This window comes from Rhinoderma darwinii, chromosome 13 (assembly GCF_050947455.1).
Source record: "Rhinoderma darwinii isolate aRhiDar2 chromosome 13, aRhiDar2.hap1, whole genome shotgun sequence".
Taxonomy (NCBI): Eukaryota; Metazoa; Chordata; class Amphibia; order Anura; family Rhinodermatidae; genus Rhinoderma; species Rhinoderma darwinii.
Genome location: NC_134699.1, coordinates 41,936,938 through 41,964,783, shown reverse-complemented (window position 1 = coordinate 41,964,783; position 27,846 = coordinate 41,936,938). Strand labels below are relative to the sequence as shown.

Genomic DNA, 27,846 nt, shown 5'->3' with positions numbered 1-27,846 from the left:
CGTGAATTTTGCGCAGCGTGAGTGCGTTGCGTAAAACTCACGACATGTTCTATATTCTTGCGTTTTTCACGCAACACGCACCCATTGACTTCAATGGGTGCGTGAAAACAACGCATGCCACACTGGCGGTCCTGCGTTGCATGCGCGAAAATCACGCAAGAGCTGTCAAAAGGATGAATGTAAACAGAAAAGCACCACGTGCTTTTCTGGTTACAAACATCCAAACGGAGTGTCAAATTAGAGATGAGCGCACCGAACTTCACCGGGTTCGGCCGAACTCGTTTTAACCGAACCCGGCAAAAAATGTTCGGGTACGCGACGTCAGGAGACAGTCACTGCCCACGGTGCTGAAAGACTTAAACTGTTTCAGCACCATGGACAGTGACTTTCGATCACAATATACATATACGTGTAAAAAAAAAAAAGAAGTTCTGACTTACCGATAACTCCCGGCTTCTTCCTCCAGTCCGACCTCCCGGGATGACAATTCAGGCCAAGTGACAGCTGCAGCCAATCACAGGCCAAGCACAGGCTGCAGCCAATCACAGGCTGCAGCGGTCTCATGGCCTGCCGCGTCATCCTGGGAGGTGGGGCCGGATGACAAGAGAGGGACGCGTCACCAAGGCAACGGCCGGGAGACCGGACTGGAGGAAGCAGGCAGTTCATGGTAAGTGTGAACGTCTTTTTTTATTCACAGGTTGGTGTAGATTGTGATCGGCATTCACTGTCGAGGGTGCTGAAAGAGTTACTGCCGATCAGTTAGCTCTTTCAGCACCTTGGACAGTGACGGCCGTCGACTACCTCATCTCTATGATGGCGGCTGCGCGAAAATCACGCAGCCGCGCATCATACACGGATGACACACGGAGCTGTCAATTGCCTTTTGCGCACGCAAAACGCAGCGTTTTTTTGCGTGCGCAAAACGCACACGCTCGTGTAAATGAGGCCTTATAGTAATATCTTTGATATCACAGTTAGGACTGATGAGACCTGGGGTTAGCAGGCCAAGCTTTAGGAGAAAAAAAACACTAGCAGATCACTGTCCTAAACCAAAGCTGAACTACACCTATTGATAGGGAGACGCTCCGACTCTTCATGACCAGTAACATTCTACTGCCTTAGGCCTGAAGTACACTTCAGTGATATTCTTCAGTGTGCTATCTGTTTTTTTTAATGGATAGTATACTGACCCATTAATTTCTATGGGCCCATGCACACATCAGTTTATTTTTTTGCGGATCTGTTTGTCCATTCCTCAAATTATAGAACAAGTCCTATTCCTGTCCGTTTTCGTGCCATCCGTGTGCGGTCCGTGTTTTGTGGATCTGTAATTTAACGCCGTATAAAGGGCCCCGGATGTGTGCTTGAGGCCTTAGTAATGGCCACACTCTGATTGACAGCGTCCATTACTTATTTTTTTACCGTGACTTGGTTTAACCCACGGTAATCAATGTGCGGTCGGAGTGACCCATCGTTTTTTTCCACGAAGAAGAATCCGGCTCAGGCTGATAAAGAAGACTTCCTGATGAACCCTCTCAACAGGTTCTCCTTTACATAATCCAACATGGCCTGGGTTTCAGGCAAGGAAAGTGGGTAGACCCGTCCACAAGGGAGTGAGGCTCCGGGGAGCAAATCTATAGGACAATCATATGGATGATGAGGAGGAAGAACCTCTGCCTCCTTCTTGTTGAAGACATCAGCATAGCTGGCATACTGTGGAGGCAATCCAGAAAGTGACAGAGGTAGTGGAGAAAGGACGGGACGAACCTGAGGCAGGCAGCGGTGCAGACATCGGGGTCCCGACTGGAGGACCTCTCCGGAATTTCAATCAAGGACTGGGGCATACTGGCGGAGCCATGGTAATCCCAGCAGGAGAGGGTTAATGGCTTTAGTTAAGATAAAGAAGACAATTAGCTTCGTATGAAAAACTCCTATCTGTAGTCTTAGCAATAGACAGAATAGGCTCCGGCAGGGGCTGTCCATCAACTGAAGCGACAGCCAGAGTTTTCTCCAGAGAGACAGTGGCCAAGTGAATATGGTCTACCAGGTCCCTGTGTAAAAATTTGCAGCCACGCCGAAATTCAAGAAATTCAAGAAATTCATGCGATCCTTCACAGGTGACAATTCACACAGGAATAGACAGTTTGGGAGAGAATTTAGTGGTTGAGGGAGGTTCACCTAGGACTATCTCTCCAATTAAGCCTAGGTAAGGAGTTTCTCCGTTTTTGCGGGCATTGGCGCACGAAATGTCACTTGTGGCCACAGTACAGACATAATCCAGTCGATCGTCAGCATTGCCTTTCCTGGTCGGACAATCGGAGCCTATCCACCTGCATAGGCTCGTCCGGAGGTGAAACAGAACAGGGCAGTAATTTAAATTATTTTGCCAGTCGACAAGATCTCCTCTCCCGACGGACTTCCAAAGTGCGCTCTTGGATCCTCATATCAATCCGGGTTGCCAGAAGTATTAGGGAATCCAAGGTAGCAGGAGGCTCTCGAGCTGCAAGTTCATCCTATATATGAGGAGCAAGACCCTGCCAAAAAGTCGCCACCAAGGACTCATTATTCCAAGCCAGCTCCGCTGCCAGCATATGGGAGAAGATTGCGTACTCCCCTACAGTTGATTCCCCTTGATTGAGGGTCAGCAGTGAGGTAGCGGCAGAGGATGTTCGACCCACTTCCTCGAACACTACACGGAAAGTCTCTAGAAACAGTGGTAGATCAGAGAATTCAGGGCCCTCTTGTTCCAAGATGGGGTTCGCCCATGCCAGGGCTTTGCCAGTGAGAAGAGAAATAATAAACGCTACCTTGGCCTCATCAGAGGGATTGTATATTGATTGATAAAGCCTTTACAGGCCTCAGGATCCCCGTCGTAGTGAGGCGGTAGAGGCAGCAAAATTGTAGACCCATGGTAGGCAGGAGGGGTAACAGGTAGTGGAACAGCGGAAGCAGCCAAAGGAGATGCAGTAGAATGATCCAAATGGGAGATTATCGAGTTTACTGCCTGTAGGAACTGATCCTGACATCCCCGGAGGTCACGCATGTCTGTTTACATCATCTGGACCGCCGTCTTGGGTTGACCAGTGGGATTCATAGCCTGGGCATACTGTCACGGCTCTGGGGTATGTGGACCCACTAGGCCACTCCGCCATAGCAGAGTAGCAGCTGGCCAAATGTATCTGGATAGATGATTTGGCAAACACTCAGCGTGGCAGACACTAGGCGTTGCAGACACTTGGCGTAGCAACACATGGCATAGCAGACACTTGGCACAGATGACACTTGTCATAGATGAGACTCGCGACTCCGACACTAGATAACTTACTGGAACAAGCACAATTATACACATACAGATATTTATAGGCACTTAGGCACACAAATACATGCAAAGACACATATACAATCATATGTACACCTGCTTTGTGTTACCAACATCATAAAAAAAAAAGATAAAATACACTCCCCAAGAATCCAGTATTGTATACCTACTCCATCATATCTAACCACTCGATCTGAACTGCCCCTTCAAATTTTATTCAATGAGAAAAGGAAGAGAAGAACAAAAGAGAGGGAAAAAAAAAAGGAAACACACAACCTTTTTGTCGTCCTAAAACTCCCAAAATGTATCAAAAACTACACTTGAAAAGCAGCATCTTCTATTCCCAGGCTAAAGTCCGGATTGCCCAATATTGGGAACAATGAAGAAGGGGTCAGAATTAGAAAATTTCTGACTTTTCTGTCAGCACAATATTTCAATGTTGGACCTATAGTTGGATGGGTCCAAAGCTCAGGCAAATACATTTGTTTGACCATAGGAGTGATTTCAATAAAATCTCTCTCATTCTGACACCAATCTAAAACTCTTAGGCTGGGTTCACACACCCTATTTACGGACGTAATTCGGGCGTTTTAACCTCGAATTACGTCCGAAAATACCTGCTCCAATGCGCCGGCAAACATCCTTGTCGTGGATTGTGAGCTTGCGTCCTTTTGACCAAAATGATTACTAATACCCCAGGTATTTTTCATTCCTACTTATATTTGCTTCTTTTGGACACAGCCGGGTCTTTGATGCTGGGAGAGTATGGTGTGCTGTTGTTTTGGCATAGTAAGCAGGGTAGTCCGCTCTATGAATTATCAAGGCATCACAAATAGGCTTCTACCTGGATATACACGATGCGCCTCATGACCTACACACTATCCCTCCATGTTTCACACACTGGCACCCCATTATTCATTTATTTTTATTTATGCACTTTACTCATTACTGCCCCCTATATTTCACCCCTATTATTATCACTTGCACATACACTATTCATTTATTATTTTTTATTACACATCCCATGCACCACACGCCACTCCCCTCAAGACTAGTGGGAGTGACTATTATTATTTAATGCACCTGTTCACTCTCCTTCATCAGCGTTTCTGACCTGTCTGTGTCCATTTGTAAGTATTTGCAAAGTTATGAGCATTTTTCTAAATATGCTAATTTGGCAAAAATAGCCAACTAGGAGGTGATTCTTTCTTTTTACTCTTGGCAGTGTATTGTTTTCTGTATGAGGTTGTCCAATCGTCATACAGCTTCTCCCCTATAGTATACAGCTTCCATTCCCGACTGTGTTTTCAACTGGTGATATCTCTGGTTGTTTCACAGCGAGAACTGCGATATCTTTCATATGACACCAGAACTGCTGTTCTAGGTGGTCCACAGCCTGAGATATGGCTATTTATTTATTTTTTTAAATTACAATTTTTATTTTGTATTAAACAAGTTGTACACAAAATACAGATGTGAAAAAGTCAGAATCATTCAATAAAAATAAGAGACATAGAGAACAGCTAGGGTTCCATGGTAATTCCAATATAGAGACAGTCCAACATATCAATCAGGAGTAGTGGGAAAACACGGAGAAGGAAGTAGATATATGAACATGCCAAAGCTATCAATGTAGAGCAAATGCTTGTTATATGGGTAAATGCTGGTGCAGGTATCCGCTGGTGGAGGGAACGAACCTTGCCTGTTTTGAAAGTGTAAAAGACAATACAAGAGACAGTAGGGAAGGAGGAGGAAGGGCATGGCGACCCTGGACTCTGATTTGCAACGAAAATGCAGAGAAAAAGGGCAGACGGTCACCTGGTAGCTGCGGATCAAACAGAAGAGAAGAATACAACTGCCAGGGGCCGAGTACTTTAAAGGTGAACGGGTCTAGGGGAAAATCATTCCCTACGAGAAAATGTAGTTCAGCATAGACAACATCAGCTTACCAAGGTGTGGTATGTGGAAGACGAAAGGAAAGTGTTCCACTGGAGCCAAGTTTTTATGTAGCGGATGGTTGCCTCTGGGGTTTGGGCAATGAGATCCTCCATCTTCCGCACCTTCTGAAACCATTCATCCAGAGTGGGAGACTCTGTGGATTTCCACTTGCGTGTAATAATAGATTTCGCTGCTTGTAATAAGTGTCTGGTGAGGGATCGTTTATATGCGTACATCGGCATGGGGAACATAAACAATAATGTCGCCTCAGGTGAGTCAGGGACCAAGACTTCAGTGGTTTCATGGATGACTCTAATCACAGCCTTCCAAAAAGACCTCAGTAAGGGGCAACCCCACCAAATGTGAGTCATAGAGCCGCCAGGTGTGCCACACCGCCAGCAGCAATCAGGGACCAATGGGTACCATTTATGGAGTATAGTTGGGAAACGGTACCATCTACATACAATTTTAAAGCTTGTTTCTTGGGCACGAGTGGCTATAGAAGCCTTATGGGAAAAATAGAAGCATCTATTCCACCTGAGATACAGCTATTTGAAGTAATCCACCTTCACTCCAGTGTCAGTCTCTCACACTGTGTGAAGCAGCTTAATGCTGATAGGACAGCGTCAGAGGCTGTCAGGTACCTCCACCTCAGGAGAATCACTGCAGTTGATGCCCATTTGTCAAGTATAGGCTCATTTGTATATTTAGAAAAAAACTCATAACATTTAAAATAATAAATATTTTGGGACACAATTTTCACTAATACTATCAGTGTGATAATATTACATTAGCTAGGAGATTGAGCATTATTCCATTAGTGACCGATCCTCTTTATGGAAAGGAAGAAAATGTAACCTATAAATATGCGCTGTATCCCCCAGAAGCCACATACAGCCAAAAACTGAGTTGTCAATTTAAACAACTAAATTTCTTATTGTTCCACACAATATTTTGCGGGACGATTTATGCTCTATATGCTGAACTGACAATTTTAGAGTATATATACATAATGTTTACAAGTTTAATTTTTATGAAATCAGTTTTTGGGGAAAATGCTATCTTGACAAAGGTTTTTTTGTGTGTGTTATGTTGTGCTGGCACATTATACCGGTGCATAGATATAAGCATCGGCATATGTTAGTACATAGGTTGGCAATGCCATAAGCCGTTACAAAAGACAGCCCTGGGGGTCTGTTTTTCAATTATTCCTTAAATAAGAAAAAGTGATTACAAATCTCAATAAGGAGAATCAGTATTTATTAAATTAGATAAATCTACTTGATTAAATTTGGTAAAGAAATAACGGGGCGTTTGAGGGTGAATGATAGATTGTCGGCATACGCTGCAATTTTATGCTCAATATCTTGTACAGTCAAACCAGTAATATTTGATTTGAGCCTAATCTTCTGCAGAAAGACAGTTTAAAGACCCAATAAAAATTAAGGAAGACAGGAGGCAGCCCTGTGGAGGACCATTGCATATAGAAAAGTCTGCTGAAAAAACATTCACGTGAACCTGAGCTGACGGATCAGAGTACAAGGAGGCTTCCTTGAACCCAAGAACATCCTAAGAATCGAATCGTTTCACTTTAGAATGTCCTGCTGGTCTTAGTCAGGCTCCTGGATGGTTTGATCTTAACGTGAGATCTGGACCCCCCCCCCCCCCACTTTGATCAATCAAATGTATAGTTGGCTCTATTTGCCCAAATCCACTTTTAGTCTTCTGAGATGCCCTAAACCTTCAAGGGAGAAATACATTAAAACTTTTAGCTTATAATGCTTTACAGGTATCTAGTACAAATGGATTTTTAGGGCATATTCAGGAACACTAGGTCGGGTTCCTTAGTTAAGGTAACTTTTCAGGTGGCAGGGTCTCTGCATCATTTAACGACTTGCCTGTAGTAGCCTCACAGCGGGGAATATAAGCACTCATCTGGACCATGAGTATACCTTTGCTCAATGCAGTCATTTGAGCATCCAACTTTTACTGATAGTTTGTTGATGCTCTTGGGTTAATGACTCTGTCACATTAAATGTATTTCTGATATTTGTATTGTACTATACATAGACATATACTAGATCTGAATACGTTTCTCATTAACAATGAAAGATGGTTTCTATTGTTCTAAGGACATGGACTCAAATTATTGTTATCCTGGAACCTACTAGGTGGCATCCACACCCTACTGAAACTGTGCCATCTATGTCATAGGTTTATAACTCATTGTGACTTAGTCAGGCATGATATAGCATAAACTGAAAACGGACTAACATGGATTAATCAGAGGCCACTTACTTCATGCAGTTCACATTTTTCCTTGCTTATATTGATTTGTATAAATAATAATTGTACATAATTTAAAGAGCATTCAGCCTAAAAGATCTGTAAATATAAGTTATCACATCATCCTCATCTGTCATTGTTGTTAAAATTCTGTTCAAACTTTCCCCAGGGTAAGGCCGGGTTCATATCTGTGTTGGAGGCTCCGGCCAAAAATACCTGAAACAATAGCACAACATGCTGCACTTTTGTTTTTGATAAAACCTCAGACACCCTGACGGATACCCGGAGGAACCCATTAAAGTCAATAGGTTCTGTAGGCAACAATGGTGTCCATTGTACAATGGTAACGGCACTTCTGGTATTTTCGTTGTTCTGCTTCTCAGAGGGAGCAGAACTTAAAGACCAACTCAGATGTGAACGAGGCCTAACTTGGACAGGGAGACCCTGGCGAACTACCCACAGTCGGACTGATGGATAGGTTCTGGAGCTAGTTAAGAGGAATAATAGGACAAACAGATTGATTTGATTTCACCCTATTCTGGTATAACATAAATTTTAATAATATTTGTGAGTTTTAGGTTGTCAAACTTAAAAAGGGGATAAGAATATTTGCAACGGTTGTAGAGAAAAGGAAGGTAAAAGAATGGAAAAAACTTAAACAAGAATATAAACTGACAAATAGAGATGTATTCTCATACTACCAGTTGAAACAAGGAATTCAGAAAACTTAATTAAAATAAATATTTGATATCATCCTTTTGATGGGGAAATATTTAGCGTTGATGTAGAAAGAAATCTATGGTAATGTTGAAAAATCCTCAATTTACACTACCGTTCAAAAGTTTGGGGTCACCCAGACAATTTTGTGTTTTCCATGAAAACTCACACTTATATTTATCAAATGAGTTGCAAAATGACTAGAAAATATAGTCAAGACATTGACAAGGTTAGAAATAATGATTTTTGTTTGAAATAATAATTTTTTTCTTCTTCAAACTTTGCTTTCGTCAAAGAATGCTCCATTTGCAGCAATTACAGCATTGCAGACCTTTGGCATTCTAGCTGTTAATTTGCTGAGGTAATCGGGAGAAATTTCACCCCATGCTTCCAGAAGCCCCTCCCACAAGTTGGATTGGCTTGATGGGCACTTCTTGCGTACCATACGGTCAAGCTGCTCCCACAACAGCTCTATGGGGTTGAGATCTGGTGACTGCGCTGGCCACTCCATTACAGATAGAATACCAGCTGCCGGCTTCTTCCCTAAATAGTTCTTGCATCATTTGGAGGTGTGCTTTGTGTCATTGTCCTGTTGTACGATGAAATTGGCTCCAATCAAGCGCTGTCCATAGGGTATGGCATGGCGTTGCAAAATGGAGTGATACAGGGGAGTAGCTAAAGGCTCATGGGCCCCGATGCAAAAGTTCTTATTGGGCCCCCCGCAAACTTCTCATGGCCAACGGTCCGCAGCTTTCAGCAGCATCGCTGGGTCTCCTAAGTGACCCAACAATGCAGCACTAGCAGCCGGGGGCGTCACTAAGGTCTTAAAATATCAGGGGAAATAGCCCCAATACATATGTGTCCGCCCAAAAAAATGTGTGTGTTTATAGGAGACAGCATAGCATATCTATAGCACTACAACTCTATCAACTATGGATAGAATTAGATACATTGGCTCAGCAGACAGTATCACACATCATAGGATTAGATACAGTGGCTGAGCAGACAGTATCACACATGATAGGATTAGATACAGTGGCTGAGCAGACAGTATCACACATGATAGGATTATATACAGTGGCTGAGCAGAAAATATCACACATGATAGGATTAGATGCAGTGGCCCAGCAGACAGTATCACACATGATAGGATTAGATACAGTGGCTCAGCAGACAGTATCACACATGATAGGATTAGATACAGTGGCTCAGCAGACAGTATCACACATGATCGGATTAGATACAGTGGCTCAACAGACAATATCACACATGATGGGATTAGATACACAGCTCAGCAGACAGTATCACACATGATAGGATTAGATACAGTGGCTCAGAAGGCAGTATCACACATGATAGGATTAAATACAGTAGCTCAGCAGACAGTATCACACATGATTGGATTAGATATAAGGCCCAGCAGATAGTATCACACATGATTGGATTAGATATAGGGCTCAGCAGACAGTATCACACATGATCGGATTAGATACAGTGGCTCAGCAGACAGTATCACACATGATAGGATTAGATACAGTGGCCCAGCAGACAGTATCACACATGATAGGATTAGATATAAGGCCCAGCAGACAGTATCACACATGATAGGATTAGATACAGTGGCTCAGCAGATAGTATCACACATGATAGGATTAGATACAGTGGCTCAGCAGACAGTATCACACATGACTGGATTAGATATAGGACTCAGCAGACAGTATCACACATGATTGGATTAGATATAGGGCTCAGCAGACAGTATCACACATGATCGGATTAGATACAGGACTCAGCTCGCTGACATTGCGGCTCCAGCGCTGGACCCAAGAAAGGTAATAATAATAATAATAATTTTGCTTCTTTATGTGTTACTGATTATTTTTGTGTGTTTGTGTTTTTTTACAGGTTTGGTTGTTGGACTTCGGATACGATAACTTCAATGACGGCGTTTTTTTATTCTCAATAAAATGGTTAATGAGGGTTGTGTTTTTTTATTTCAATAAAATATTTTTTCTATGTGCTTGTATCCTTTTAAACTTTATTATCACGCCTTAGTAATGGCCGCTGGCTGATTGACAACCTCCATTACTAAGGCGGGGCTTAATGTTAGCAGGTGCAGAGGCTAACACTAACCCCCTTTATTACCCCGGTACCCACCACCACCAGGAGTACTGGGAAGAGCCGGGTGCGAACCAGTACCCGACCATCTGTAGTGACGGTCAGGCACTGGGGTGGCCGCAGGCTGGTAGTATTAGGCTGGGGAAGGCCAAAAACAGTGGCACCTACCACCCTGCTAATGCTAGGCTGCTGTTGTGTTGTATGTGGCTGGTTATGAAAATTGGGGGGGACCCGACATCGTTCTTTCCAATTATTTTATATATATATTTTTTTTTAAATGACGTGGGGTCATTGACGTGGGGTCAAATGACGTGGGATTTTTCATAACCAGCCAGATACAATAAAGCAACAGCAGCCTAGCATTACCAGGGTGGGAAGGGCCACTGTTTTTGGCCTTTCCCCTCCTGATAATACCAGTCTGAGGCCACCCCAGTGGCCGACCATCACTACAGATGGTCAAGTACTGGATTGTACCCGGCTCTTCCCAGCACCCCTGGTGGCGGTGGGTACCGGGGTAATAAAGGGGGTTAGTGTTAGCCTCTGCATCGGCTAACAGTAAGCCCCGCCTTAGCAATGGATGCTGTCAATCAGCCGGCGGCCATTACTAAGGCGGTAGTAATATAGTTTTAAAAAAAACACAAAGACATAGAAAAAATATTTTATTGAAATAAAAAAAACCCACACAACCCTCATTAACCATTTTATTGATAATAAAAAAAAAAAGCCGTCATCGAAGTAGTCCTGGAATCCGAAGTAGTCCAACGACCGAACCTGTAAGAAAACACAAAAAAAACTATTAGTAACACAAGTGTAAGGCTTAGATACAGAACCCATGTGTGATACTCCCTGTGGGACCCTGTATCTAAGCCTACCACAACGTAGGCTTAGATACAGGGTCGAGCAGATAGTAATCTTATACAGTATAAGATTACTGTGTGCTGGGGCCCTGTATCTAAACCTACAGTGTGGTAGGCTTATATACAGGGCCTATCAGACAGGATCACACATGGGCCATGTATCTAAGCCTACCATGTGATTGGCTTAGATACAGGGCCCAGCAGACACGATCACACAATCTGTGATCCTGTCTCATGGGCCCTCTAAGCCTGCTACATCGTAGGCTTAAAGGGGTTGTGCAGTCCCTAAATATTGATGGCCTATCCTCAGGATAGGCCATCAATAGCTGATATGTCGGGGTCCGTCTCCCGGGACCCGCCAATCAGCTGTTTTGAAGGGGCCGCAGCACTCGTACGAGAGCTGCTTCCCCTTCATTTCACTACTCGCTCACACTGTGAATCGCCGACACCGATTCACAATGTGACCGGAATGAAGAGACCGGAATGAAGGGGAAGCAGCTCTCGTACGAGTGCTGCGGCCCCTTCAAAACAGCTGATTGGCGGGTCCCGGGAGTTGGACCCCGCCAGTCAGGGCTACTAATCTTACCTTCCTCTTCAGCCGCGGCGGAAGTTCTGTCCTCTTGATGTTGTGCGCGGCGCATAGCGCTGTGACGTCATTCACTGCGCACAGCGCTTGACGTCAGGACCTCCTCTGCGATCCGGAACCAGGAAGGTAAGTACAGTCTGTTACTATAGTAACAGGGGCCCACGGCCCGAGTTACTATAGTAACTTTTTATTGATGTGGTGCGGGGGGCTGTGGGCCCCCTGGCTTCGGGGCCCGGTCGCAATTGCGACCGCTGCAGCCCCTATAGCTACGCCAGTGGAGTGATAGCCTTCCTTATTCAAAATCCCTTTTACCTTGTACAAATCTCCCACTTTACCAGCACCAAAGCAACCCCAGACCATCACATTACCTCCACCATGCTTGACAGATGGCGTCAGGCACTCTTCCAGCATCTTTTCAGTTGTTCTGCGTCTCACAAATGTTCTTCTGTGTGATCCAAACACCTCAAACTGCGATTCATCTGTCCATAACACTTTTTTCCAATCTTCCTCTGTCCAATGTCTGTGTGCTTTTGCCCATATTCATCTTTTTCTTTGCCACTCTGCCCTGAAGGCCAGCAATCCGGAGTCGCCTCTTCACTGTAGACGTTGACACTGGCGTTTTGCGGGTACTATTTAATAAAGCTGCCAGTTGAGGACCTGTGAGGCGTCTATTTCTCAAACTAGAGACTCTAATGTACTTGTCTTGTTGCTCAGTTGTGCACAGGGGCCTCCCACTTCTTTTTCTGCTCTGGTTAGAGCCTGTTTGTACTGTCATCTGAAGGGAGTAGTATACACTGTTGTAGGAAATCTTCAGTTTCTTGGCAATTTCTCGCATGGAATAGCCTTCATTTCTAAGAACAAGAATAGACTGTCGAGTTTCACATGAAAGCTCTCTTTTTCTAGCCATTTTGAGAGTTTAATCGAACCCACAAATGTAATGCTCCAGATTCTCAACTAGCTCAAAGGAAGGTCAGTTTTATAGCTCCTCTAAACAGCAAAACTGTTTACAGCGGTGCTAACATAATTGCACAAGGGTTTTCAAGTGTTTTCTAATCATCCATTAGCCTTCTAACACAGTTAGCAAACACAATGGAGTGATGGTTGCTGGAAATGGGCCTCTATATACCTATGTAGAAATTGCATTAAAAAGCAGACGTTTGCAGCTAGAATAGTCATTTAGCACATTAACAATGTATAGAGTGTATTTCTGATTAATTTAATGTTATCTTCATTGAAAAAAAACTGTGCTTTTCTTGCAAAAATAAGGAAATTTCTAAGTGACCCTAAACTTTTGAACGGTAGTGTATATAGATATAAAAATTAATTTCTGTTTTCTGATGTCTGTTGCATGTTCTTTATACACGGCCAAACGACTGGACCAATCTGCACCAAATTTGGCACATCATTAAACCACACGCTTCTGAAGCTTTAGACCGGGTTTCAGCTCTCTAGGACCTACCTACTGTTCTCGACATATTCACAAAATCTAATATGACACCACTGGCTTCCACATCAAGGACCTTCCTCCATATAACATGACCCGTATTGGCCAATAGAAGCTCGCAGGTCCTTCGTTCTTAGCCTCACTCACATACACCCAGTTTTAGACCAGGTTTCCATAACAACCAAGCCATTTTTCTTTACTCGACGTGTTACTTGCCGTAAACGAACTGTACCTATACTGGATTTGAGCATTCTCATAAGTTGAAACCCTTTCATACCAGTCATGCCTTGAAAAAGGAACCCAGCACTTGGACGAAAGACTCCTGTGGCAAAGCGCATGGCTGCTGCCGAGCTCCTGAAATCTCTCAACAGAACCAGGCCGTGGATTTCAGTATTCTCATAAATTGAACCCCTTTCAAACCAGTCATGCCTCAAAAAAGGAACCATGCACCTGGACTTTATTGGATATGTTGGCTTCATATCAGTAGGAAATGAAGTTTTTAGCCACACATAGATACAAACAACAAACAAATGGACCAGTGTGAAGCCGGGGAACTCTGCTATTCTTTATTATAAAAGTCAATGTCTGTTTGTCCTCTATATGCATCCAAACGCCTGAACCATTTGACCCCAAATTTGGCCCATAGGTACATCAGGTGTACAGGAAGTTTTTCGTAAATGTCCCAACCTTGCCATTGTTCTCTGTTAACAGCCATTATAGCGAATGTCTGTTTGTCGTCCTCCATAGGCATCCAAACTCCTAAACTATTTGACCCCAAATTTAGCACATAGGTACATTGAGTGTCCGGGAAAGTTTTCGTAAATGTCCCAACCTTGCCGTTGTTCTTTGTTATCAGCCATTACCACATCTTCACGACCCAATACTATAAAAGTGAATACAGACATTCGCTTATATAGTAAATATGTTTTTATCTGGCAGTAGCCTCTAGTGCACTTTACAAGATAATCCTAGATGGGAAGGTACAGGGGAGCGGTTACCCATAGCAACCAATCAGATTACTGATGGCCAGGACCAGTTTAGCTGTTAGGTATTTAGGAAGTTAAAATTGAAATAAACAGTGTGTAACTGCTGGGGTATATAGGGCTACTAGCGATTTCCCGTAAACCAATAAAATACGAGGGCATGGATTGGCCTCCTGGGCACCCTTGGAAATCTAATGAACACACAAACAGACAGACCTACACGTTATACCCGGGGCCGCACCTGGTACTTTTTATCTGTTGAATGTTCTATATGCATGACCAAACAACTAGACCAATCTCCACCAAATTGGGCACATAAGAAAATCAGGCGCTTCCAAAGGATTTAGACTGTGTTTCAGCTCTCTAGGACCTACTGTTCTCGACATATTCACAAAAGCAAATATGGCACCACTGGCTTCCACATCAAGGACCTTCCTCCATATCACATCAGATGACCCGTATTAGCCAATAGGAGATCGCAGGTGCTTCATTCTTAGCCTCACTCACATGCACACAGTTTGAGACCAAGTTTCCATTTTTCTTTACTCTACATGTTACTCACCATGAAAGGACCTATACCTATACTACACTGTACCTATACTGGATTTCAACACTCTCATAAATTTAAACCCTTTTATACCAGTCATGCCTCCAAAAAGGAACCCTGCATTTGGATGAAAGTCTACTGTGGCAAAGTGCATGGCTGCTACCCGAGATGCTGAAACCTCTCAGCAAATCCAAGCCCATCCCCAGGCTGACAAGATGCGCCACAGCCAACAACGAGCTACTTAAACTCCCCAGCAGACTGAGGAACGACTGCAGTCTCAACGAGACAGAAGAGCATCAGAGACTCCCCAGCTAATCGACAAACTACTACCTGGGCTGATATGCGTAATGCTGCTTCCAATTACAATTCTAAATCCCAAAATGGTCAAACTCCGTTGCTTCTGATTGGTCGAATGGAGAAACAGTGCGAACACTGAAGGGCACTTAAGTACGAAGGTGAATGACCAGGAATGTGCTGCTCTGGCAGAAGGGTCAGAATACCCGATTTGCCTGATCCATCAGAAGAGCTCACAACTTTGCTCGATGGTTACTCCGTGCACTCTGCTGAGTCTCTGAAAATATCCGGGTCTACAACAATGCCTTCCAGATGACGTCATTTGGATGTGAAGAACATGTGCTGGAGCCAGGATACGTACCACCATTCAAGATCCAGGGACAAGTCTACCTCACGATCGGATCTCTATTGCCAGCGTTTAATGGAGACAATCTGTAAGCATCGCCTTTATATCTTCAAGTTTTATTCATGGATGACAGCACTACAGAAGAAGATTCCCGTCATAGAAACCATCTCCTCACTAAGCCGACATTGTCCACATGTTGCTAAATATGTTGCACCGGCACAATCCACACCAGTAGCAAACAAAGTTTTAAACCACATCCAAACAACAAAGGAAATAGACCCGTGCGAAGTCGGGAAATTCTCCTAGTACTCTATAATTTTTTTGAAATATGTTGGGAATTCATAAAAAAATGGGAACTATAATAACAATTACATATTACTCATTCATTTGATGCTTGTCATTATGTACAATCCTCTACTACTCTTGTGTAATCCCAAGTGACCCAAAATACAATGTAGATGAGTCACCTATCTTTAAGGAATTAGCCCAAGGCATGGATACTACAGATACTTATTTTGCAAGTGGGAGGAATCCAAACTTGCTACCAAGGGATCCACACACTCCAATTGGCCACCACCCCATTGTAACAATGCTTGGATCGGAACAAATATATATTGCACTGGCACGGCTGTAAATGAAACCATTGCCACCATGATGAAGACAGGACACATCTCCCTCCTTCTGTTCCTGCTGCTTCCTCTTTGTACTTTGATCATCGGCACATCAATAAAGAACACTGGTTTGGGTAAGTTGCAAAAAAAAAATCAAACAACTTTTAGCAAATTGGCTATATTAATATTTATGCTCTTGTAATAACTACACAAGGTATTTTCATATGTTGTTCAGGTACCGCTATAACTAGGGTTGAATCAAATAAGTTGCGTCGTAAGGTCCCAGTCTTTGATTTCCTACTGAGGCATACTTAGGTTTTCTTCTTGATTTCACATGGAGTGTCTAGAGCTCTGTAGTAATGAACTATAGGGACTCAGCGCAAAACCCAGATCTGGCTTCTCTAATCCCCGATAATCAGCTGTTATAGCCGGGTGATTCCAAGTCTGGCCACCCATCCAGCTTTTTTATTTTTTATTTTATTAGGTTTTTAGAGTGCTAATAGCATTTAGAATTCTTTTAAAGTGAATGGTTGTGATATTAGGAGTGATTTTTTTTTCTCTTTTTAGGGAATATTAGTTAATGTCTTATGGGTATTTTATTTATTTTATTTTTTTAAACCTCCCTCTGGATCAATAGGAATAAAACAAAGTTCTATAGTTTCTACCATCCCTTCCCTTTCTACCATCCCTTGGTTGAACTTGATGGACATTATGTATTTTTCAACCGTACTATGTAACTATGTCATGTAGTTGTAAGGTGGTAAGTGTAGGTAGATTAAGTTTGTCTAGCAAAACAAATATTTTGGATCATTTAGGTTGTATATTAGTAGTATCTGAATGCAAATTAGATACTACGAATTCCTTTTTATAATGAATTTATGATGTTTAGAGTTAGGGGCATATAGAGATATCAAAGTATATAGAATACAATTATTAGACAGACCACATAACATTCTTTATCATATAGATCTCACACAAGACGTCTGCATTAAAAGTGCAAGCCTTCTTCCACATTAAAGACCTTTTGAAAGGAGAATTTAATTATTTGACATTAATAGACACTATATTAGAGTGGAGTACAGGAGTATCCATAACAAGTGATAGAAGTAAAATTTTAGTGTACATAAGATATTAATGGATAGGATTATTCAACAAGAGACTTTATTGAAGGGATGTAACAGGAAAAACAAGAAAACAAAACACGTAACGTAATTGTCACGGTCTGTGGGTATGTGGACCCACTAGGCCGCACCGCAGTAGTGGGGAGGCAGCTGGCCAAGCACCAGAGCACCCAATCAATACAAAGTCCTACACTAGGGTACCTGAATAGTCCTGAGAGTGGCCGAAGCTTTAGCACGGATGGAGGTGGGTGCAGCAGGTTACGCCAGACGTGGCGGATGACAGCATGTGCAGCAGGTTGCGCCAGATATGGCGGATAACACTGGACGTGGCAGATGACACTGGTCATGACAGAAGACATTGGACGTGGCAGAAGACACTGGACATGGCACGAGACACTGGACGTGGCAGAAGACACTGGACGTGGCAGAAGACACTGGACGTGGCAGATGACAGCAGGTGCAATAGGACATGGCACCAACACTAACAGGCTCAGGAACAAGGACACAGCACGGGATACAGGTAGCAGGGCATGGGTAACAACAGGAACAGTATAACACTAAGGGACCATTTGCAAGACTGACATGGGAATACTAACGACGCTCAGGCAATGAGCAAAGGGGCAGGGCCCTTCTTATAGTCCAGGGAACCATGGGCTAGTTGATGATTCCCATGTGCGTGCGCTGGCCCTTTAAGGCCGGGCACGAGAGTACGCACGCGCACCCTACGGCACACAGCGGACTGGAGCGGAAGTGTGCGCTGGCGTCTCCTGAGAAGGAGATGCGAGCCAGCGCTCACAGATACATGGCTGTGGCCGCCGGGGTGTGAGTAAGTCAGCTACAGTAATGATCACCTTTTTTAAGGGAATAACCCAGGATGGTGATTGGGTAAAGGGCAAATGTTGGTGTCATATCTGTCCTTATTGGAGTCCCGGTGGTGAATACACCAGAAAAAATGTGCAGGGGCCTCCTTTTTTACAACAATTTTTGTAGGTATACTGCCAGTCAATTAAAACGTCTTTTTCCAGAGGATACTGTCGACCATTCTTCAGGTAGAGTCGAGGGTGATACTCTTTTTTACTTGGGAACATGTTCCTCAGTGAGCAGCAGGTTCCAATCCTTGCAGAGTTAGGATGGCGCATCAGAAGATTGTGCTATAATTTTGTATCCATTTCAAGTATTTATAAACTTGACCAGGGACCCCCATTTATACTGGATTCCATAGTATTTTTAAATAGTTTACGACTAGGAGTGATGAGACTAGGAGTGATGGCTTGTCTACGTGCTAGCGTAGGTCCGCAAATCGTGAAATGTTCTTAAATCAGTGAGGTACAGTAGGAGAAAATCTGAGTGTTTCCATCAACTTTTCTTTCAAACAAAAGAAATGGATGTGTGCAATACCATTCTTTGGAATAGATGCAGGTAGAGACTTCTTTTGGTAGGCGTTGAGAACAATCAATGACAAGGTCCCCTTAAGTGGCATCAGGGAGGAGACATGTAATAGAATATCAGGAATTTTTTACAATACTCACTTGTTAAATTCTCCATTGATCCAACGCCGATGCTCCGGTGGCCCCTCCGGTCTCTGTTTATTTTCCTGCAGCGATGACATGCCGAACATCCATGTGACTGCTACAGCCATCACCAGCCTCAGCATTGACCTGTTTCACATGGTAGCATAACCGCTAATCCAGTAATTGCTGGATGGGAATATGGACAGGCTGAGAGATCTAGTAGATTGGTACTAACTTTTAGTCTAAGAACCAAATCTGAATTTCCCTTATGACACACTCAATATTTCATGGTGCTTTTCATGTCCTAGTCGCTGCTCATGAATCTTTTTTATAGAGCTATATAGACAATATTTTAGGAGTTGTCTGAAATATAACTGTGGATATATATATTTTTATATTATGTAATGGTTAAAACATCATATTTGATCATTCATTTCTCAACAGGCTTGTATGATAAGATCATCTTCAATATCAATCCAGGCAATGTAAAGGCAGGAAAATGCCCCTCTGAGAGGCATTATATTAAGGCTGAACATGAGAATTGTCACAGACTCTGCACAAGGGACGATAATTGCCCAGAGAACATGAAGTGCTGCCCTGATAACTGCCACATGATGTGTAAACCACCTGCAGCAGGTAAGGAATGTAGATATGATCCAAGCTAAGTTAAATAAAATAAATGTAAATGGTATATTGCCCAGGGACCGGCGCAGGGCAAATATGGTGCCTATTTTTAAAAAGGGCTCTAGGTCTTTACCGGGTAATTATAGACACAGAAAATTCTATGCAGCCTCAAATATTAAAAACAAATATGGATTAATGTAGTCACCAAGCAGTATTTGATTTTTATGTATATCATCATTTGTTGAAAAGAACATGAGGTGCACAAAGTGGATGAGGGCATCAGACATAACCAACCAGGCCATGAACACCAATCATTTGAAGCCTCTTCACTCCTGACACTGGTGTGGGGGTCGTTCCTTTGGAGCCACCATAGTTGTGTAACTTCTTCAGCTATTATAAAATAAAATAATGCTTTGTCAGCTTGCCATCGTATCATTAATGTACTGAGAAGTTATGCATAATTTCAGGATAGTAATATAGTGTGTGTATCACAAAGTAGGTAGATCTATAGATTCATATATAAAAGATCTGCTCTATCTAATACTAGTATCTATTATCATATTTACCTATCACTCCAGGTCCCCTTTCCAATCTGATATAAATTCCTAAAGGACCTAAAGATGTAGCAAAGCTGTTTGTCAGATAGATAGAGAATTGCTGAATTTAGGCTCAACCTATGATATTCCAATGTATAACTCTGCTATAACATATTAAGTGTATGATCACCTTTCATTACTTATATCATCTGATTCAGTTATAACCTGTAGAAGGCTGATTTCACAATTGTGCTGGTTGTTAATGAAAACAGTCGACAAACACGTTGTCAGACACACCCCTAATAGCCTAGCTGTGCTTCTACAATGAAGTTTGACAGTTTTTCCTATATCAGATTTCTGTTTAGTCCCTGATGTAAAAATTATAACCAGATCTCTAGTTCAGCACCGCTAAATCATTATGCACATGGACAACTGGATTTTCTGTTGTCAAAATTGGTGCAAAACGCACATGACACATAGTACCTAATTCCTCACTTATTCTACCTATGTTAATTTATTGTGCTTAATTTATGGCATAGTCAGCCTACCAAAAAAATAATAATTGCATAGAATATCTATCTCTGTCCTTTTACAGACAAGCCAGGCACCTGTCCAAAATTTGAATCTTCTTACTCTGTTGCTCTAAAATGTAATGACAACTGCACATCTGATTCTGAATGTCCTGGAACGACAAAGTGCTGCTTCAAGACTTGCGGGAAAACTTGTACGCCTACATTAAGTGATATAGCCAAACCGAACATGGTGTCCACAGCAAGTAAGTTCAATGATTTAACTCTTGGATTCTCCATCATTGATTCTCAGTTCCCTCAGTATACAGTATATCCGGCAATTACCTGATACGTTTTTTCTAACTGGTATTTTAGTGACTTGTAAAATATAATCATAATGGATATAAGCCCACTAAGTACTGACTTCCTGGAGGGCTTGTGCCTATACACAGCAGCCAATCAGAACAAACAGAGCTGTAGCCTAAAACACGAGGGAGGGACAGAAAACCCTCAGTGTCTTATGAAACAGGGGTTGATTTCAGACTACTTTAGAACAACTAATAGACAATGAGAAGTCATTGATAACAGATGTGCCCTAATCTAGCTAAAAGTAAACAGCCAGTAAACAACACTGAAAAAACTCAAGAAAACAAAAGCAGTTTTGTATCGCCCAAAGGAAAGTGACTCCCCACTGACGCTACACTGATGCTGCCTGTGTGACCTCTCCCCTGGGGGCCTTCCTCTCTTTCTAATACAGTTAACTCTGCTGTGTGCAACTTCCTCCCTTCCTATCACCGGTGGTATCGCTAAGGATGTGTTCACATCTGCATTGGGAATTCCGTTTAAACTGGAAGAGACAAAGCTGTAATGTATCCGTCGCTGATCGGACACCAGAGGAGCCCAACAGACACCTTTAACTTATAATGGGGTTTGTTTGGTTCCGCCAAGGTGTTCATCGTTTTGATGGAAAAAATAGAGCTGCTAAAATGTAACAAAAATCTGCGACAGGGACTACACACAAACCCTCCTAAGCAGATGTGAACAGAGCCTAACACTTAGAGAGGGGCGGGGAAGAGCAGAGCGATCAGCCCTGCCTCTGAGGTGACAGCAGCCTGGCGCTGTCGGAACTATATCAGAAGCAGCTCCTCAGCCAGTTATGTAAAGTTTTAATGAAGACTATTTGAAAAGTTGTTTACTTTTGCATTTAAGAAGTAAATGAACAATAATAATTAAAAAAAAATCAGTGCAAAAGTGTACATAGCTTTTAACTCTTTCGCTGCTGCAACAATTTTCACACTTTTGACAAAGATGAAAGCAACGGGCTGTGATATTTCATTCTGCTCTCATTTAGAGCTCCCCCTCTTACCTCTCTCTCAGAGAGACACAAAACCATTGGAAAGTTAATATTTTAACATGATACCAAGATTTAAGCTCTAGTCTTTAAATTCTAGCCGCATCCCGTGTCATGATGTATTACATATGTCCTTGGCAGTGAAAGGGTTATCCGGGACTTTTAAAGATCTTAAGTAGGACACAGGATGGTCTAAAATGATAAATTATCCGGTACTCCCCTCCCTGACCGGCGATGAGGCCCCGTTCTCCTCCGCTCCGGTCCCAGGATCTCCTGCAGCGGTCATATGCGGTTTATAGGTCACATGCCACTGCAGCCAATCACTGGACTTAGCTTTCATGTGCCATTCAAACCAGCGGCACATGACTGATGAACAGCACATGACTACTGCAGGAAGCTCTGGGACCGGAATGGCGGAAAACGGGGCATCAGCGCTGGAACGGGGTGCATTTCTAGTGGTGAGTACCTGATAATTTATACCTCCCGTGCCCTACTGAAGATTATTAAAATCCCAAATAACCCTTTTACATATTGGAGATCTGCTAAGCACCAGTCAGCGATATACCAGTAAAACTCTATCTACTGGTTGTCTACAGGAGATTTATTTTGTTTTTGATAAGTGTAGCTCACATTTTTGACTTTGACAGAAAGGTTTAATAGCTTTAATAGGCACTGTACTACTGCGACTACTGTATGATGTAGAGTCATCACAATGATTTATTTTCAAGGTAGAGGCTTCTGTCCTCAAGAAGATATTTATAACTGTATACTAAAGGAAAGGAAATTCTGTGATGAGGCATCATGCCTGGATGGTTACAGATGCTGCCCCAAAATCTGCAGATGGGAATGTGCTAAATCTCGTCAAGGTAACATTTAATGTAATTTATACAAGCAAACTTAATAGGCAATGAACGTGTCACGATCTGTGGGTATGTGGACCCACTAGACCACACCGCCGTAGCGGAGTAGCAGCTGCCCAAACCACCATGTGTACCAAGTCTACACAAAGGAAAACTATGGTGCCAAAGCACACTAAACACCCTGATTCCCAGCTACCAAACTAGTAATGTAGAGTTAACTAAAATGTCACTTTTATTGACTCAAATAAAAACGTTTCCAAATGGGATATACAACACATATGTTTAAAAGTAGCCAGTGTTAGCTAGCAGGATGTCGTACGTAGAGATCCGGAAATACAATATATTGAGTAGGTGCATACATATATCGGTGCCGCACCGAGCGACTGTAGTAGAAAGAATTAAAAGCCAAGCAGCCCCCCCAAATATGTTTCGCTACACACGTACGGCATTCCGAGGTTTTAAGAGAAGGAAACCTCGAGCACGCCGTGATTAGCCCTATTATACCCCTGAGGACGCTAGCGAAACATGTCGGAGGGGCTGCTTGGTTTTTAATTCTTTTGTTAGGCTAGCAGTTGTGCTGCAAATCCTCTAGCTTATTGGTATTGGCACAGCGTACTACAGTCGCTGGTTGCTGCACCGATATATGCATGCACCTACTCAATATATTGTATTTCCGGATCTCTACGTACGACATCCTGCTAGCTAACACTGGCTACTTTTAAACATATGTGTTGTATGTCCCATTTGGAAAAGTTTTTATTTGAGTCAATAAAAGTTACATTTTAGTTTAAAACGTTTTTGAGTCAATAAAAGTTACATTTTAGTTTAACTCTACATTACTAGTTTGGTAGCTGGCAATCAGGGTGTTTAGTGTGCTTTGGCACAATAGTTTCCCTTTGAATTTTCATTGCCCACCAGCTACTAGGGTCGCTATATTTTTTTTCCAAGTCTATACAAAGGTTAAGCACAAGGGTACCTGCAATGGTCCGGACAGTAGCAGAGGCTTAGGCACAGATGGTACTTTGACGGTAGTTGATGCAAAACGTGGCAGGAGGTAACAGGAGTGGCAGATGACACCAGACGTGGTGTATGACAGCAGACATAGCAGACGGCACAACACGACTCCAACAGTAGAGAGGGAACAGGAACAAACACAGCACGAGATACAGGATACAGGTAGCAGGGCACGGGAACACTGGGAACAGGTTACGACTAAGGGACCATTTGCAAGTCTAACATAGGAATACAAACAACGCTCAGGCAAGAAGTGAAAGGGCAGAGCCCCTTTTATAGTCCAGAGTAATTAGGGCACCCTAAAGGCCACTGCAGAGCGGAGCGGAGGTGAGAGCCGGTGTCTCCTAGGAAAGAGATGCCGGCTGGCACCAGAGAGTCTTTGGTCGCGGCCGTCGGGGAGTGAGTAGGAACGACGGGCCATGGCCATGGACGTTACAGAATGCAATGCAAGTTTGTAATCCAGGCTTACCGGCAGAAAAAAAAAAAGGAAAGTACATTACCTTAGACATATTAGTCACACTAGCATACAATGCAGGCCACCATTCAGTAGCCGAATATGTTAATACAGACGCTTATTTGGATTCGAGAGCAGAGTAAAACCATCAAGGTGGACTAAGGAAAAGGATATTATATCAGCGATGACTACAGGGCTACCCAGGACGCCTAAAACAATATTAGAGGTCTCTACTCAACATCCCAGAAAATACCCAGACCCTCCCTCTACTATTTTATTGAAACTGATGTCCATCTACAGACCCTCAATGGCCATTCCCAATATATTTGTGCACTCAGTCCACAATATACCAAACTACAAAGGAGATGATGACCTCCACGGTCCTGGTCACAAATCATACTGTATGGGTCTTTATTGTACTCCTTCCCTAATTGAGTTATAATTTCCTTCATTTTAGTGGAATACTACTCCAGAATGTACACGAGAGTTTGCTACGAGCGCGGGTATAGTTAATATTGAAATCAGTTTTGATGAATTCTCAAATTCTTAGTAAATATATACCCACGCCTGTCTTCTTATCCAATTCACTTCCACTGTTGTAAAGAACATTAGAGATATTGAAATTCTGAAAAATGTAAGGAGACAGTAGTTATAAGGATATTACTCCATCACATCATACAGTGTCCCCGGCAAAGTCACTAAGTACTAGCGACTTCATTTCATCCTGTTGTAGTATGATCTGGACCTGATAGGATCCTGCTAATCTCTATCACTTCAAGATCTACAATTACACCTGAATGTATATGTCCTGCTACTAAAAAAAAAGGTGACAAATACATTAAATTAAGAGGAGTTGTCTGAGATTAACAAAAAAAAAAAAGTTGACCTTTTTTTTTGAAACAGCGCCACTCTTGTGTATGGGTTGCGCCTAGTATTGCAGCTCAGCCCTATTCAAATGAACAAGGAAAAGATACAATACCAGACACAGCCAAACAGGGAAAAAGCAGACTCTTTTTTCTTCTCCCAGAAAAATCCTTAACATATTAAAACTAAACTAAATTAAAATATAAATTTAATAATGCTGCTGCTGAAATATAAATATATATATACAATTTTTTATTGCCAAAAAGAAGATATAACGGCAGTCTTTGACGCAATGCCGGATATGTGACTTACAATGGGGTTCATCCAATTCCGCCGAGGTGTCTATCATTTTGATGAATTTGCGACGGAGCCTCTAACGCAAATGTGAACGTAGCCTTAGCTGCAGCAATTAACTGTTATTTTATTACCCATTGGTTTGTCGTGTGTCTTTTTAGAAAGGGCTGGTGAATGTCCTCCAGTTACAAAGTGTTCTTCCGAGGGCAAGGCCTGCTCATCTGACTATGACTGCTCACATTTATTCAAGTGCTGTTCAGCTTGTGGTAACCGATGCGTCAAGGCAGTGAATGGTAAGAAATTCAAGTGGATTTCTACTTTGATAAATAATGTTGCAGCTTTAATCAAGGTTTGGGACTTCAGTTTGGGGTTTCAGAATATGCCCCACCAACCTCCATCACTAAAGAAAAGCAGAACTGATGTTAGATAGAAAATCACTCATTTAAATGCCCCATGGCATGCCGCCTTCCCTACCAAACCCTAACATTCATATTTTTTTTTAATCCATAAATTAAGTTATGCAACTTTTATGTCGATTTACCTGTTGTTATATGGCATGTTATATGTCATTATATGGCATTGTTTTAAAACTCTAGTTTATATGTTCTCTTGAATTGCTCGGCTGTTTCAGTAATTCCCATGGAGAGTGCATATGCAGCTACCTCTTCTCTATTTTAGTCTCCTCTTCTATATGCCTTGGCACTCAGGGATCCCCATTTTATTTATAGGTGAGGGTCCCAGAGCTGTGACCCCCGCCTATTTCATAGTTATGATATATCACATGGAAAAACCCTTTAAGAGAAATTATGAGAAACAAGAAAATGTACAATACCAAGAATGACCACTAGGTGGCTACGAGACCTTCCATTCAAATGAGCCATGGTTCACTCCCTCCTATTAAAGAAAGCAATCCTAATTCTAATTTAATATTAGGAAATTGCTATTTATGTAACCTCTAATATAATATTTATATGTGGAATTTAGACATATTGGTAAAATAGGTTACACTCGAAATGATCTCTCTTTTCTTTTTTTTTTTTCCAGTTCCTTCATTCCTACATAATGCCACTGCTACATAATTCATTCAAGGAGGAAGAAAATGTCTCTATGTGATCTATATGGTGCTTGGGCATTCCGGGTGGAACATAAGATTTAGAAATGGGTCCTGTTATACGATACTTGTGCCCTCTTTAGCTTTTACCATCACCACGTCCCCTGTAGCCGTATATTAATGTTTACAGTAATGTCTTCAGACCGCAAGATGCACTGCATTATTGTATATGTGAAGTATAAGACTATATGGTCACTGTGGATATATTCCTCTACGTTTGGGTTGATGCTTCATTTTTGTACATGTATTATAGTGTAAGTTGCCACAGGATACCTGAATGTATTTTACAAGAATGAATAAAGAATGAAATTATGTTAAATATCGTCTTATTATTGACTTGCTGTAAGGCCGGGATCACATGCTGTGGTCACATTGCATATCTGGGAATGGATACCAAAGAGAGGAGAAGTATAACGTTTTCCTTCCTCCTATAGGGCTCATATGATGACTGAACCCAGTTTTCCCATAATTAGGGATCACCCTTTCTGAATTAAATGCTTGGAGAGGGGCATTTCAGCATTGGATTCCTTCCTTCCTTTGCCATAGGTCCATTCTGCTGGTGAAATGGGGGGGGGGGGGCTAAAAGTGTAGTTGGCTGAAACCGGGTGAAGGGAACCATCGTGTTAGGCCCCATGCATATAACCATAATATTCATACGGAATCTGTAATTACGGGTGAATTTGCCTTTTCTATTGGCCCCGGCCACCTTTTCGTTTATTTACGAATGTCTGTCTGGGCCGTAGAAATGATCCGCAAAATAGATGTCCTATTCATGTCCGCAATTGCGGCGCAGACTCGCCCATAGAAGTGTATAGGTGCTTCCGCAATTGCCGACGGCTACGGATGTTTATTTGTAGCCATCGGATCCATATTTGCGGATAGTAAAATCCTTTACAGTCATGTGCATGAGGCCTTAGGGTGTTGGTGGAAGACATTTTGATATCACTAAAATATAATTTTTTACTGACTTTTTACAATGGTAAACATTTTAATAAAGCCACAACTTTTTGGGATTATGATAATTAGGTGTATTGGCATCATATTAATAATCTACTCTTAATAAATGGCTTCTGGGAGAAAGCAGAAATGCCCATTGACAGATATCTTTACCACACCATCAGAACTCCTGGCCAGAAAGGACGATCACTGCCATCAATACAGAGCCAGTCACAAGACCCATATAATAGATTCAGCCACAGTGTCTCCATAACAGACCCAGTCATAATGCCCCATCCTAGTGCCAGACAGAAAATCTCCATAACAGAAATAGTACCCAATAACAGGGCCACCCACAGTCATCACATAGCAGTAACAGCCCAAGTACCTCAATCACTGAGACACACTGCTGAGTGCAAAAAAAAAAGAAGAAGCCGCTTACCTTCTCCTTGCTCTAGCACTGCTCTGCCAGAAAGTGATCTGGAATCAGACACCCAGGGTGGAAGGAATATTAGATTTCCTGCAGGAGTAAGCGGTTTTCTTTTATTTTGGGAAAATTCTTGACATGTAGAGTAGGTAAGCATGAGTATAATGTAATCCATGTAAATACTACTA

At 42.4% G+C, this 27,846-nt stretch overlaps 1 protein-coding gene across 1 annotated transcript; it reads left to right on the top strand.

Annotated features, from left to right (window-relative positions):
• The first annotated feature begins 545 nt into the window (after positions 1 to 545).
• Positions 546 to 26,579, top strand: WFDC3 (WAP four-disulfide core domain 3). The gene is made up of 6 exons (XM_075845581.1): positions 546 to 667; positions 19,123 to 19,314; positions 20,434 to 20,613; positions 22,427 to 22,564; positions 25,346 to 25,477; positions 26,229 to 26,579. The coding sequence occupies exons 1-6, from the start codon at positions 598 to 600 to the stop codon at positions 26,261 to 26,263; spliced, it is 747 nt and encodes a 248-aa protein (XP_075701696.1). The 5' UTR covers positions 546 to 597; the 3' UTR covers positions 26,264 to 26,579.
• Positions 26,580 to 27,846: the final 1,267 nt, after the last annotated feature.

What these genes read in the sequence shown, in the direction of transcription:
- WFDC3 (XM_075845581.1), top strand. Translation starts at nt 598, where the DNA reads ATGACAAGAGAGGGACGCGTCACCAAGGCAACGGCCGGGAGACCGGAC. An exon ending in ATGTGCTAAATCTCGTCAAG is followed by an intron (nt 22,565 to 25,345) that starts GTAACATTTAAT and finishes GTGTCTTTTTAG; the next exon opens with AAAGGGCTGGTGAATGTCCT. An exon ending in ATGCGTCAAGGCAGTGAATG is followed by an intron (nt 25,478 to 26,228) that starts GTAAGAAATTCA and finishes TTTTTTTTCCAG; the next exon opens with TTCCTTCATTCCTACATAAT.